Below are 16,048 nucleotides of genomic sequence, written 5' to 3' on the forward strand. Positions count from 1 at the left end.
AGAATCACAGGAAGCTGAACCTATGCCGAGGCTCGAATCTTGGTTTTCCAGCTCCAAGGTTGGCAGCTCTGCCCGTTACGCCACCTCCTCTCCTCTCCTCTGCTTGATAGATAGGAATAGTTGAAGAGATGTGAACACCAATCACGGCTTTTTTTTTAAGGATATTAGTATACACATCATCTCTGGTGACGTCATTGTAAGCATAGTTACGTCATCAGTTTATCTGACGTCATACATGGTATTTATTACCTAACTTTTTTCTTGGCTGAAGTAAGAATGACAGAAGGCTCCAGGGTCTCAGTGCGCATGCGCACAAAGACAGTGTCTCCTGTGAGTCAGCGAGTCCCTGGATCCTCATGGGGCCGTGCGCATGCATCGTGTCTTTCCGACCGTCAGAGGGCGCCAGTTTGTACTTGCTATATGAGGTTAACGTCGAAATTCCTCACGCGCATGCTCAGAAGGCTTCCGTTAAGTGACGCTTAGAGCCTCCGTTCCTGCACTGCGTATGCTCCCCTGAACAGTGACCTTCTCTGCGCATGCGCAGTAATTCCAAAGCATTCGCGCAGGGTGCTGTGGGTACGCTTGGAACCCCTATTATTGCACTGCGCATGCTCCTGGGAGTCACTGCGCATGCTCTCTTTGGAGCTGTACGACTTCCTTGCGCATGCGCAGTCATTCGTCCAGGATCCTCGGCAGGGCGCTGTGGCTGAAGCGGTCTCCTCTCCTCTTCTCCGTCCCCTCCGAGGAGTCCCGGCGGGCGCTGAGCCTGTGCCGCCCGCGGGCGGGGTGCTGCTGCGAGGAGCCATGGAGGCCCAGACCGGCCTGCAGAGGCAGGACTCTACCCAGGCAAGTGCGCGGAGCTCCGGGCACCGGGGGCCCCGACCCTGCCGCCCGGGGGGCCCCGACCCTGCCGCCCGGGGGGCCCCGACCCTGCCGCCCGGGGGCCCCGACCCTGCCGCCCGGGGGCCCCGACCCCGCTGCCCCGGGGCCCTGACCCTACTGCCTGCCCCCCTCTCATGAGCCTGACTCTCGCCCTCAGGTTCATTTTATTTTAAAAGTTTTATACAGCGCTAGCTTGACCAGAGGGTGGCGGAGCGCTTTACACACACAGTAAAGAGGGAAGGAAAATTGCATTAAATACTAGGACATCGGTAAGGAAGCAAAACAAGAGAACAGAGATAAAAATACAACATGAAAAATAGGTAAACAGTGCAGGGGAGGGAGAGAAAACAAACGGAGGCTACCACAGTCCGGGCACCAACTGTCCTTGAATTATTTTTTTATTTTATGCGTTTTTATATAGCGCAGACTTTTCCCCTGAAGGCGTCAGATCGCTTCAGAATAGGAACAGTAATGATAGTGTGGAGTGTGGCTCAATAATTAGAGCGGCAGACCCTGATGCAGAGTGCTGGCCCGGGACCAGGGTTCAATTCCCGCCTCGGCGGGTCTTGGGCTCAAAAATTCCACGGACCTGATAATTCTCGCCATTCCAATCATGGGTCCCACTCTGTGACTCTGGGCAATAGCTTGCTTAATCTCCACAACGGCCCCCACAACGCTAAGGATGCCTGGCCTCCACCTTGGAGGTGCCCAGGAGTGGACGCCTCACAGGGAAAGCCAGGACGGGTTCCACAGCGGTATTCATACAAGCGCCTTGAGACCCTTGCGGGTGAGTAGTGCGCTATACAAGCATCAATTTACATGATACACGAGGAGAAAATTACAAGTGAACAAATTACAAAAGCAGACGTTGAGTTACATGAGGCAAAAGTGACAATTGTGAGCAAACAAAAATAACAAGAGGTAGCAAACGGTGCATTACAGGAGGAAAAAGGGACGTGTGCAGGTAACAAAAGCGTACAAAGTACAAGTAGGGGTATAGTACTGCAATAAATGTCAAGGTCTGCAGCCTCAGAGTTCGTTCCTTTCAAGAACCGAGTGAGTGGAGCCCTCTCCCCCCAATAATAAATAAATAATAACCAATCCCAACCATCTCCTGCCCGGGTTCAATGGCTCACACCGGCTCCCGCTCTCCAGCCTCCTCAGTGCTTCTGTCGTTCCTCGTCTTCGTTTATTTTCATTTATAACATGTATTCCTGTATTCTTTGACTTAGTCAGTTGGTCAATCAATCAAGATTTATCAAGTGCTACAAATCACCTGTGAGGGTTTCAAGGCGTTGGAGTTGCTAGCTGCTTCGCGGAGAAAATAGTGAATGAGTCAAAAGCAGGAGAAAGCACCCAGAAAAACAAGGAGAGCAGGAAGGAGAAAGCACTCAGAAAGAAGGGAAAGCGGAAGGACCAAGCAGTATAAACAAGGTAAAAGTAGCAGAAAGCCCTCAGAAGAACCGGGAGGAAGCAGAACGGCACCACAGGCCCGGAGAGCTGGGCCTGGAGCCCATATAGGCAGGTTTTCGTCGGCTGCCTGCTCTGCACCCAGAAGGGACATGGGAGGCCTCAGTGTGCCTGCCTCTTTGCTGCTGGAGTTTTGCTTGGGCACATTTTGATATCTCCTTTCCTACACCTGCAGTGCAGGCTTAAAGGTCCAGTGACAAATAAAGTGACTCTGCCAATGCTTTTAGTCAGTGACCCCCCCTCCTGGCCCACTGCCGCTCAAAGAGGAGGCCCACACGATAGTGGCAGGCCTGCTTTACACACTTGATTTTAGAATAGCTTTTGTCCAGTGTGGTGTGCATATGTACTTCGAGTGTTTCATAAATGTGAATTCAGTTGACATGAACCAACGTTTACCAATCCTCGCAAGCATCCAATACCATCGATTTGCAGTTCGTGACTCCATAGAGATACCTTTGCCCAAGTGCACGGTGGATTTAGGGGATACAGAGAGCATTTTGATAACTGCGGGTGTGTTTTGGCCGCTTTGCTCTTTTCCTGTTTTTCGAATGATGTTGGCTCATATCTTGATCGCTTGAACTTAGATTGTCAGAAGCTTGGTTATAGCCGTATCATAGTGTTATATGCATACGATGCAATGTTGATCTCTCTTACTGAGAGTTCTGTGCATAAATTGATTAAGGGGTTTCCAGATTATGGTGACGTGCAACATTTGACTATTAATATTCCAAGACTTAATTTATGATACTGGAATCTAGAACTAATTTAAATCTCTCCTACTCAGTGAAAAGTGACACATTTGAACAAGTAAACTATTTTAGTTACTTTGGAATCTGGTAATACGTCATGGAAACAGCGTAGGGAAACAATGGCTTTAATTTTGAGGCAGGCAACAGACGCAGGTATTAGGTGCAAACAAAGAATAGGGGGGCAGTCTCAGACCTCATTATTACATGAGTACAGAGCAACAGCCGTTACAGATGCGATATATGGAGCTGAAATTTGGAGCTACACAGATTCCTCTGCATTTCAGAAAATTGAAAATAGGAATCTAAGGGCACCATTGCGGCAGGGGCGGGGGTATACCTTTAGCATCGCTACATTTGGGACTGGGCATGAGACCAGTTTCAGATATTATTGCCCTAGCCCCAGTAGCATGGCATCCTGGCCCTGGCCTGCCAGGATGCCCTGGTGGAAGCATGTTTATAGTACCTTAAAGCACCTGAATCCGGACATTCGTAAGGATCCCACGGCGATTGATAGGGAAACAATAAATAAGGTAAAGGATGTCTATTGGCAATATAAGAATTGAATGGCATTTGAGTTAATTAAGAATCCACGAGGAGGAGCGACGGAGACCATATCATAGGTACCGTCGCGTACTAACGCAACACATCTACCATTAAAGCCGGTCATCTTCCCGAGCACTCTGACCCCCCTCCGCCTTGGAGTTCCCCGAAGGGGTCCGGAATCAATATACTTCTTGAATCGCCAAAGTGATACTTTCCAGCTAACCGGGGGTCTCGAACCACCATTCCACTTGGAATTGAGTGTGAAGCTTTTTTCAGGAATACATTGTGGTCTACAGTGATCATTCTTATACACCAGCTTCCTAGGAGGAACCTCATCTAGGATTGTTAATGTTAATGTTAATGTTAGGCTGCATTTATAAAGCGCACTGACACCGGAGGTTTCCTGGCGCTGAGATTGAAAATGGCCAATAAACAACTAAGGGTTGGCTCTAATCAGTATGGCTGAGCCTTCATAGAACATAACAAAAGAGAAATTGCCAGTACTGATAACACCGCAGTAACATAAATTCAAACACAGTACTTGAGAAAATATTCAAGACTGAATGCTAGTTAATAGCTTTTATTCTTATTTCTGATTTTATCAAAAGATACTTTTTCATTTTGTGAAAACGAGCATGTAAAAAACAATTTAATGACCAAAATCAAAACTGGGGGTAATCATTCATCATATCACTCATATCACAACCATACGATAAACAATCATTCATGGGGAGAAGGGGAGCACTAAATAAGAGAGCTACAACATTTATCAAAACATACAATATTTACAATATAATACAATACCATACATAAAACAAGAAAAGCCAGTGTCTGCAAAACACTTAGATAATACTTTCTTTTGATACACAATCAATTTTAACGTACATTCCTATAGTTAAGTATATAAAAATACTTCTTGGATCTTTAGAAAAAGGATAATGTACAAAAATTAGTGATAAGCAACAATTATCATAGCATTCACGCTTATCACTAGAGCAGACAGTAAGGTGGCTGGGGCCTACGCGTTTCGAATCCCAATGAATGTAGGGATTCTCTTCAGGGCCTTTGGGGTTCTCTAGAAAAGTGAAAAGAGAAAGGGAGAGGGGAAAAAAGAATTAGAAACAACTCAGACAGGCAAGATTAAATTTAGTCACAAGATCAACATCAGTCACCTACACTCAGTGGCCACCCAGAATTCCTCAGACTAACCGCTAGGCTGTACAATTACAACTGACTAGTACAGGATGTTTTAATGAGTCTTAAAAATACCGCAAGCGGAGTAATACATCGAAGGTAGCAAGGCTTTACTCACATTCTGTATTTTGGAGAATGAATAGTCTCAAGGTGGGGATTGGTTGACACAGTTGGATGGTGGTAGACCTATAAGGGGGAATTGAAATTTATTAAGGAAGGGGGGAATGTATATTAAATTTGAAGTGCTGCCAGTTTAAGAGAGAGTCTCACCTAGTGAAATAGTGTAGGAGACCGCGTCTATAAAGGCTGTCCGTTTTTCGTCACTGGACGTGTCTTGGGAAAATGGAAGAACGCAACACTCAGTATAACCTTATAAAGCGTATGCATGGTAAAAAAACACATTTCAAAGAACAATGGTCCTAAGGGATCAAGATATAACAAAAAGTGGCAATACAGACTACAATGAGTACTATATTTTTGAAACACGTCCAGCCGGACGTAAGTTTATTCAAAAGATAACATGAAGTTGTTGGCCCAAGAGGAGGCCAAAAAATATAATGGCAAGATAGGGTACAGTCCTGTACCTATCCCAAGAGGTTTAAGAGAAGATAAACCAGGAAGAGAGGGATAGAAAAAGGAAAACTTTTCAGGCAAAACAAGAAGTTTTTGAGCCAATCGGTGACTTGTAGTTAAAGTAAATACAAATACAACAAATTCACCGTGCAGTGCCAACCATTTCATATGACCATATTAAATAATATGCTACACTGCTTATTGCGTCGACGTTTCGATCCCTAGGGGCTCATAGTACAATGGTATCATCATCAGGACTATTTTTATAGTTATTGCCTGCAATACATAAAGCCAATTGGTGTTGACTAATGAGGCCTGGAGAGATAACCTGTAATTGGTTGTGGCAGCGAGGTTCCCTCTGATGGATCCTCGTGGTTGCTAGCTACATATGGTGTAGCAGGGCATCGGATGGTCTCTGTATGCGGTGGGCTTGGAGTCAGACCGTTCTTTGACTTGCTTCCAGTTGAAATACAATGGAGTGTAGGGCGAAGCTCAATCGGCTTTTGGCCCCTTCTTAGTTACAGCGCGAGTCTGCTGTATGTAGACGCTCAATGCCAGGCTAGTCGGGATGGTAGAGAATTTTACCCGTTCAGTGGCTTGCTTTCCGATGAGAGCAGCGGCGGGTTGGGCGAAGCACGATCTGCTTCTGCCCCCTTCTCAGTTGAGCGGACCCGCGCTCCGATTCCTTCAGGTTGACTTCTCGCTATATAAATCTGCAACAACAAAAAAAAAGGAAAGTTTTCAATTGTATGTCAGGACTGGAGGCTTTGATGATGCACCAGGACCCTCGTGGTTTTGGGGCGGACTTTAACAGGAGCAACATCATATGCAGGCGGTGTTAATATTAGGGTGTGGTTAGTTAACATGAGGGAAAGTTTCAAATCTATTAAGGATGCAGCAGCAAGGATTATGGATGTCTTTCTTCACTCTTTATTTTTCATCAAGTTCAAAGATCAAGTAAAAAAACTGCAAACACTACAAGTTCCATGAACCAAAGGGAGGAGTGTGTCGTGCCTTGGACAATGGCACTTGGACCCTGGGGCACAGGGCCAGGGTACAAGGGGACACCGGACACCACATCCGGTCAGGGGAGGGAACTAGGGGACATTCTAGGAGCAGACCTCTGTACTCCACAACAACAATAAAGCATACTTGATTTGCCCCGCTGTGTCCTGCGTGCTTCCTGAGGTCGGGAACACGACATTTGACAACGAGAGATGGGATGCTTCCATCGTGTGTGTGCCGACTGAAGATCGACGAACATTTGGGATTTTAGACCAGGAGCCCACTCTGGATCGCGTCCTGCCCACGAAGAAAGAGCCATCAAGAAAAGAAACACAGCGACGTGGGAGCCCACCCCGATCGCTGCAGAAAGAAGTCTACGAGTGCCGGTAAGAAGCTGTGCCAAAGCGCGAAGTCGCCAGTGCTAGATGATGTATACGCAGCATGGGGCTCACCACAGACACTCAAAACAGATAATGGCCCGCCCTTCTCAGGTGAGGAATTCAAGAGATTCATAGCTTACCTTGTAATCAACCATAGAAGAATAACTCCGCTGTGGCCACAAGCCAACGGCATGGCAGAACGGTTCATGGGGAACCATCAAGAAGGCGACACAGAGGGCGAAACTGGCGCAAATATCAACTGGGCAGGCCCTATGTTAGGTACTAAGGGACTATCACAACACCCCATCATCGCCCCGCCCTTATCAGCCCCAACGCCAACCGTCTAAAAAGGGTGATCAAACAGAACTGGCACTTGGTCAAGAATCTCGATGCTAGTCTAGCAAATGAACCACTATTTGCCTTCAAGAAAGAAAATAATATTGCAAACCATATTGTTCGAGCTGCCATGCCCATTGCCAAACCACAAACGTTACGCCAAATGATGGGGATGCCACCCATTCTTGGACACCACAAATGTGGAAACTGCTTATGCTGTGAATCAACCATGGAAGGTTCTTTGTTCCAGCATAACGGAGTGTCATGGAAACATGACACGATGAGTAACTGTAAGAGCAAATATGTGGTATATGGTATTATATGCCCATGTCAATTGCTATATATTGGCAAAACCAATCAAGAGATCCGGCAACGGATCTCGCAACATAAATCAAGGATCAACAGGAAAGTTGAAAATGCCCCCTTGGTGCAACATTGGACGCGATTGCAGCATACTGTGAGTGACCTCAAGTGGACAGTAATCTCCAAAATAGAGCGAAATCCCAGAGGTGGCGATTTAAATTTGACACTATCAAAACGTGAAGCTTTCCTTATCGTGAAGTTTGATACAGCAGTATCTGGACTTAATGAATTAAGTGAAATCTTCAAATTGTAAATGACCTGCATTTAACCCATTCCCCAGTCCTGCAACGAAATGTATTCAGGCAAACACTTGTGTTGTTCGCGCATTTGTGAAACTCCGATCCATAGCTCATCTTGGATCCAGTCCAGTATTCTCATGTAACCCTGGCCACTGAATGGGCGGCCCTTCTGCTCATCAGCCAGGTATATAGGCAGAGCAGTTTAACCATAGCCTGCTACTGCGCAGGAGCCGCCGGATAGTGCTGTCTTGGACGCTGCCTTTTTGAAAACTTGCCCTGATTAAAATTAGTAAGTACTCTAAACTGCTAACCCGCTAAGTCACGCTCTGTTTAGACAGTTAAAATTAGTTTCTTACCCTGGCTTTTATTTATTTTTCCCTAGTTTAATATCTACCGCTGACCGCGTTGAACAAAGATGTGCCGGTAAGCCCTGAGTTGTATTAATCTTTTATGCCACGCCATGTCTGAGCACAAACTAACTAACGCGTTCCACGTGTTTGTCTTCTGCGGCTCCGTTAATGTAATTGACTCTCACGCGCTTCATTTTCCACTCTAGCCCACAGGCGTCTTGAACTCAAAACAACCGTGTGCTTTACCTACCGTGGTCACACGTAGCTGACTTGTTATGCCGGTAAGCTGCCGCCCCCGTTTTAACTTACTTCTTCAAGGAGAATGTGTGCTGGCGGTTAATGGTGTCCACTGTTTTTTTAGATGAGCAACGCGTTGAAAGTCCCCTTTTTTCAGACGGTTTCCGCGAACAAGTGCTACTTTATCTCTTCGTAGAACAACGCATTTTGGTAATGAGTTATATCTGCTGTGTTTTTTTACCATGCATACGCTTTATAAGGTTATACTGAGTGTTGCGTTCTTCCATTTTCCCAAGACACGTCCAGTGACGAAAAACGGACAGCCTTTATAGACGCGGTCTCCTACACTATTTCACTAGGTGAGACTCTCTCTTAAACTGGCAGCACTTCAAATTTAATATACATTCCCCCCTTCCTTAATAAATTTCAATTCCACCTTATAGGTCTACCACCATCCAACTGTGTCAACCAATCCCCACCTTGAGACTATTCATTCTCCAAAATACAGAATGTGAGTAAAGCCTTGCTACCTTCGATGTATTACTCCGCTTGCGGTATTTTTAAGACTCATTAAAACATCCTGTACTAGTCAGTTGTAATTGTACAGCCTAGCGGTTAGTCTGAGGAATTCTGGGTGGCCACTGAGTGTAGGTGACTGATGTTGATCTTGTGACTAAATTTAATCTTGCCTGTCTGAGTTGTTTCTAATTCTTTTTTCCCCTCTCCCTTTCTCTTTTCACTTTTGTAGAGAACCCCAAAGGCCCTGAAGAGAATCCCTACAAGTCATTGGGATTCGAAACGCGTAGGCCCCAGCCACCTTACTGTCTGCTCTAGTGATAAGCGTGAATGCTATGATAATTGTTGCTTATCACTAATTTTTGTACATTATCCTTTTTCTAAAGATCCAAGAAGTATTTTTATATACTTAACTATAGGAATGTACGTTAAAATTGATTGTGTATCAAAAGAAAGTATTATCTAAGTGTTTTGCAGACACTGGCTTTTCTTGTTTTATGTATGGTATTGTATTATATTGTAAATATTGTATGTTTTGATAAATGTTGTAGCTCTCTTATTTAGTGCTCCCCTTCTCCCCATGAATGATTGTTTATCGTATGGTTGTGATATGAGTGATATGATGAATGATTACCCCCAGTTTTGATTTTGGTCATTAAATTGTTTTTTACATGTTCGTTTTCACAAAATGAAAAAGTATCTTTTGATAAAATCAGAAATAAGAATAAAAGCTATTAACTAGCATTCAGTCTTGAATATTTTCTCAAGTACTGTGTTTGAATTTATGTTACTGCGGTGTTATCAGTACTGGCAATTTCGAGATTGAAAATGGGGCAGGAGAAAAGGGCTAGTGAGAGTTTGAAAAGAGCCAGGTCTTTAAGCCTTTTCTGAAGATCAGCAAGGTGTCAGAGGTTTTAATGTGTAGGGGGATGGAGTTCCACAGCTTGGGTGCCAGGGAGCTGAATCTCCGGCCACCCAATTTTTTTAGCTTGAACACTGGGGAGGTGAGAAGATGAAGGTGGGCAGAGCGGAGGTTGCGGGTCGGGCGATGGGGGTTGATGAGGGATTTCAGGAAGGTCGGGCATTTGGTATGCTGTGCTTTGTAGGTTATGCATCCGATTTTGAAGGCGGCCCTTTGCTCAATGGGAAGCCAGTGCAGCTTGGCCAGGAGAGGTCTAGCAGATGTATAGTATTATAAGATTATCGCATGGACCTGACTATTTAGTACATGCCCTGATGAAATTCCCTAGGCACGAATGGGAATGAAACGCGTTGGCTGTGCCGTTGTATGTGAAAATAAAGAATATATTTAGAATAAGAACAGAAGATCTACGCTTTTTATGGACTCTTTTATATCACTGACTTCATTGAGTGCGCCTCTCTACTCTTCTATACTAATTAAGAATTGGATCATGGGACATGGTTATCCTAAACCTAAATCTAATGTTGGTTCTGAACCCTGTTTGAATGACATCTACCCTGAGATACAACGTTCTTTCTACATACATTCTGCTTCTGCCCTTTGAAGACTTACGGAGCAAGCCCAAGGGGACTGATGCGGTATGTTATTATGGTGAAACTGAGACCATTACCAACTTCATGCTATTTTGTTTAAGGTAGTGGAGTACGCATAATATGGCTGCTCCTTTATTTTACACTTAAAACGTTTTTAGCTAAATGAACACTTTAGCTCTCAGTTACAGAACTGATTACCCAGAGATTTATTTACCTTGCAGTTTCTATGTTCATTTGGATCACCTGGATTTTAACTGGGAAATGGTTTGTAACTAATTTGAATTTGTATAGTATTATAAGAACTTTGTAAAGGTTTTAAATGTTTCTTGGGGTGTTGTACTATTTTTCCAATCACTTTGGTTTGTATTTGTTCTGGCAAATGCCGAGAAGTAGAAATAAATAACATAAGGTATCTACTAATGCACAGATGTTTCTGAGGCCAGTGGCAAGGGTATAATTACAGGACTTGTTGGGTACTTGGCTGCCTACACTACCCTTTTCAGCAAAATTGGGCATGAAAACGATCCTTTAGCAGTAGCAGCAATCAAAGACAGAACCCATGTTGCATAATCGAGCTGCAGGGTTTTAAATACTTTCTCAATACTTCATGTAAGAGGGAGTGGTGCACTGGGTCGAACACGAGAGGCTGACCGGTAATCTGGCTTCAGTCTCAGACTGTCAGAAAGGATGAAAGGAAAGCATAATGTACACATGGGGTCTTTTTCATTTTTGAAAACCCAGTTTTTTTCTTTATTCGGATTATTGTAGGTCTCACGCTAAACCGTTTTTAAAAAGGTTGTAATAACTGACAACAACTGGACAGCAGCCTGGATTAGATACTGTCAGTGATGTAATGGCTTTGATAAACAATGTGCCTCTGTGCAGTGGCAGGGTGCATTATGAAGGACCAGATATAAGGGTAGGGCCAGTGTCATGGGCTGCACCAGGTGTGCTGGCAGTGCATGGAAGATCTAATTCGGTAGGTTACAACTGTGAAGCAATTTGTGAGTAACTTGTAAAAGCACAAATTATTATTTTGTGGTGGTTTAAGGTGTTTGCAGTTGATCATGTTTATATGGCAGTTGGATGTAATATTTTGAAACATGTTAGTCGTCCAGATGTTTAAAGCTATATGCAATATAAAAATGTATGTCCTTGTGTAGTAATTTGCAGTAAACAAATATTGTTGTCTTGAGTAGATTTATTAAGTTACATGGAAAGAGAGCCAGTGTAACAATCAACTGGCTCTAACAGACATCATCTCAAGAATACCCATAGGACATTCTAAGGTAACCTAGCACCAGTAAATACATTCTAAAAACAACATGACATGAATTAAAGTGAAAGCTTACTACACCTTGTTTTAAAGCTTGCTCCTTTGAGTCACTTCTGCAAAGTGAATCTCGTGATGAATTAATATAACATTCAAGTTTCAAAAAGATCCTTCTAAATCTGTATCATATCTGAGTTGTTGTAGCTAAATAACGTCTCATTTGAAATGTTCTGTTCCAGGCGGCAGTTACTTTCTGTGACGTCGCTGCTGGTTTCTCTGACGAGGAGTGGAAGCTCTTGCAGCACTGGCAGAAGGAGCTGTACCAGAATGTGATGAAGGAAATACAACAAGCGTTCACTTCTCTCGGTGAGGACACTCTGCCAATCTTTGTTTTATTGCATAGTGTGTAATAATCTCTCCAGCCGGAGTCTGTTTCAAGATTCAGAAAAGTAGATTTGACATTTATAATATGAATGTGTAAAACCAAATAGTGCTCAGTCATTACAATAATGGATTCTCTTGATTTATTTTGGATTTGACATAAAAGCTATATATTTTCGTGAACAAACCAGAAGAATCCTCCCACTGCACTGTAAGCTGTGATTTCAGAGTTTTAGTGACCACTGCTTACATTTTCTTTTTTTTGATTTCAAATCATATTTTATTTATTAATCATAACAGAGATGATAGCGGCAAGAAAACATCAAAAGAATTACAATCATGTTGCCAAAGTACCGCAACCAGACATGGGTTGTTACACAAAACAATATGTATACAGTAAAGAAAAATAAAGTACCATCCTTGCATTCACATTTTTGTACATAGTTCCGTAGAGCCCTCTGTCCAAGCCAAGTCATATCACACCATGTATGTTGCACCATTCCTGCTTCATGGTTCTAAGGTTGTCAAGCCCGTGAGCCCAAGATATAGCCGTCACAGTTCACGCAACACAGAGCCCATAATTCACTGAGAACGGACCTCATCGTATGGAGCTTCAAGGTGGGTCAAAGATGAAGGAGGCTCGGTCCAGTGAAGACCATAATTTTTTGTTGGTGACCTGCCATGGTGATGAGTGTAACGCGGGGTTGTCAGTGCCCCTAATGCAGGACAGCCATTCCCTCCAGGCATTGAAGGAGACCTCACCCGTTGATTTCCAATTACACAGGATCACCTTACATGCTAAAGTCAGTAGGAGATCCAGGAGCTGGCGGTCATGGTCACCTTTTAGTGATGGATCTACTGCCCCTAGGAGAATGTAGATGAATTCCCTCGTAGGGTGTATGTGGAGCGTGTGTGCAATGTAGTCAAAGATTTTTGCCCAGAAGGCGTGGAGCATGGGGCAATCAAACAACATGTGCGAAAGGTCACCAATACCAGAGGAGCAGTTCCAGCAATCCGGTGTGTCCCGTAGGCCAATCTTAAATAGCCTCTGTGGGGTCCAAAATGCTCTGTTGATAATCATATATTTGGTTTGTGATAGTATCGGCGATACCTTGTGCGTGAGTGCTGATGCATGTATCCTGACCCAGTCTATACTTATGCCAGTGTTGTTTGTTTCTGATTCCCATTTCAACTCATTGCGCTTCATTGATTTGCTGGCCGTTGGCGCGAGTAGTTTGTATATTTTAGAGACAAAATGTCCAGTGGATTGAAAGTGGGGTAGCATAGTTTTTAGCCAAGGCTTCACTAGTTTGAATGTTTTAGTGGATAGGGCCGATTTTAGTTTTAAAAAGGCATAAAAGTCTATCGGCAACAGGGAGTGTCTGGCCTGTAGAGTCGAGAATGGCAATGGCATATTATTTTCGTACAGATCAGAGATCACATTAAGACCTTTATCGGACCAGTGGTCCCATACGATAGGTGATCCACTGATTTTAATGGAGGGGTTACGCCATAAGGACGCAGAGGAGGAATTGTGGAATCGTTGACCATTGGCATGAGCGCGATCTAACCGCAGGAGGGCTCTCTTGGTATTGAGCATGATGTATTTAGAGTTCGTGAGATGTGAGAGGTCCATTGTTAGGACTGCAGATAGCGGGGTTTTGCCCATAATGGACTTTTCAATATTGATCCATAAGGGCGTGTAGACAGGATCCTCGATAAACCAGGAGGCTCCTTGTTTACAGAGAAAGGCGGTCTGGTAATTCCTGAAATTTGGCAACCCTAATCCCCCTTTAAGCTTTGGAAGTTGCAATTTTTTCATGGCAATTCTCGGCTTCTTACCTTTCCACAGGAAGTCCGAGATCAGTTTTTCAATCCTATGTAAAAAGTCCTCCGTGAAGGTCATGGGGAGCATACATGCCATATAATTCACCAAGGGACTGATCATCATTTTTAGTGTTTCAGCCCTGCCCCACCACGAAAGGAATTTAGGGGACCACCCATCCAACAGTTTTTGTATTTTCTTGTAGAGCATCTCCTCATTAATTTTTAAGGTGGATATCAAGTCTTTTTCAAATTCCATGCCTAAATATTTAAAACTCTTCGACTGCCAGATAAGCCCGGAGTCGCCCAGGATGGCTTTATCACATAGATTATTCAACGACTTCACCTCAGTTTTATCCTTGTTCAAGGAGTATCCAGAAACAGCTGAGAAGTCATCTATTGTGGACATTAGCGGAGGGATAGCCTTAGCAGCTTGTTCGCTCATGACTAACACGTCGTCTGCATAAGCCGTGAGTTTAATTGTACAGTCAGTGAATCGGATTCCAGCGATGTTAGGGTTTTCCCTTATGTAGTACAGAAAAGGCTCAATAGCCAGGAGGAATAAGGACGGGGACAATGGACATCCCTGTCTAGTACCCTGCTCTAGACCAAATGGGGAGGAAAAAGCGCCACCAGCTCGTACTCTAGCAGAGGGACAGGCATAGAGGGACATGACTAATTTAGTGAATGTGGGACCCAGGTCAAATTTATGTAGTACAGCATTTAAGTAACCCCAGTCTACTTTGTCGAACGCTTTTTCAGCGTCTAGTGTGATGGTGATGGTGGTCGTAGCTAAGAGTTTCGCCTTCTCAATGACATGAGCCAGGATTCTCGTATTGTCGCTCGAGAGCCTGTTCTTCAGAAAACCGGCTTGCGAGGGATGTATAAGAGACGGCAGGACTCTTTGAATGCGATTTGCTAGAATTGATGCTAGGAGCTTACAATCTAAATTTATCAGTGAGATAGGCCTGTAGTTTTTGGGGAGTTTGTGGTCCTTGCCTTCCTTGGGTATTACCGCAATCACAGCCTCTGCCATAGTCCCCTTAACTTTACCTGTATTGGTGATTTCATGAAAGACCTCTAGGAGAGGGGTGGAGAGAATATGGCCAAAGGACTTATAAAATTGTGCTGTATAGCCGTCAGGCCCAGGGGCTTTCCCCTTTTTGAGAGACTTGATCGCGCCAATAACCTCCGATTCAGAGATTGGTTCATTCAAGGAGTCTCTTTCCGCAGCCGTTGGTGTTGGGAGCGTGCAGTTGGAGAGGTATTTCTCCATTTTTACGCTGTCTACATGCATGTTCTTAGCATAAAGTTTCTCGTAAAAGCCCTTGAAGATATTCGCAATCTTAGTGGGGTCAGAGTTAGGAGTCCCATTGTCATCGAGTAAGGATGCAATGGTATTCTTTTGGATTTTAAATTTAAGATAAGCGGCTAATCCCTTCCCGGCTTTGTTCGAGTCACAAATTTTGAAACGCTTCCTCCTGTCTAACCAAATTCCCGCCTTTTCACTAATAAGTTTGTTATAGGTGTATTTCTGGTTGGACAGTTCAGTAAGAACCTCAGGGTTTCTATTTCTCAAGTATGTGTGCTGGAGTTTTGCAATGTCCTCCTCCAATTTTAACAAGGCTGCAGTGCGGTTCTTATTAATTGCAGACGACATTTTTATAATAACCCCCCTTATGGTGGATTTCAACGCATCCCATCGAGTGGTGTCTGAAGTGTCCCCTCTCTTGTTTAATAACAAAAAGTCTTTTATGGCAGTGTCAAGGGTTTCTTTGTGCTTTGTGTCAGTGATAATGGTGTCATTGAATCGCCACATAGATTGACGGGTGGTCGGTTTAATATTAGACAATGTAAGGGAGACGCAGGAATGATCAGATACTAATCTGGGAGCAATGTCCGCGTCCTCAACTCTTGCCACCGCATTATTAGATATGAGTATATAGTCGATTCTTGAGAATGAGTCATGCGGTGGGGAATAGAATGAGTAATCTCTGCCATCAGGGTGCATCAAGCGCCACGTGTCCACCAAATGAAACCTATGGCACAGTTTCATGAATGCCTTATGGGCCTTCCCCGGGCGAAAGGCGCATTTAGAGTCTCTATCTAGTATTGGGTCGTGTGGGAGGTTGAAGTCGCCCGCCAAAATATGGACTGCTGTGTCGGGGATGGAGTTTATCTGCTTCGTTAAGCCTACCCAGAAGGACGGATCATGTGT

At 44.1% G+C, this 16,048-nt stretch overlaps 1 protein-coding gene across 3 annotated transcripts in view; it reads left to right on the forward strand.

The window, feature by feature from the left end:
* The first annotated feature begins 674 nt into the window (after positions 1-674).
* LOC147663636 (zinc finger protein 10-like) overlaps positions 675-16,048 on the forward strand; it is a 72,967-nt gene continuing 57,593 nt past the window's right edge. For all 3 annotated transcript variants that reach the window (XM_086950313.1, XM_086950311.1, XM_086950312.1), the window contains exons 1-2: positions 675-846; positions 11,865-11,991. In XM_086950313.1, coding sequence (XP_086806439.1) covers positions 805-846; positions 11,865-11,991 — 169 coding nt within the window. In that variant the 5' untranslated portion in view covers positions 675-804. The remainder of the gene's footprint in view (positions 847-11,864; positions 11,992-16,048) is intronic.

The sequence above is a fragment of the Lissotriton vulgaris genome, unplaced genomic scaffold, assembly GCF_964263255.1.
Source record: "Lissotriton vulgaris unplaced genomic scaffold, aLisVul1.2 SCAFFOLD_1193, whole genome shotgun sequence".
Taxonomy (NCBI): domain Eukaryota; kingdom Metazoa; phylum Chordata; class Amphibia; order Caudata; family Salamandridae; genus Lissotriton; species Lissotriton vulgaris.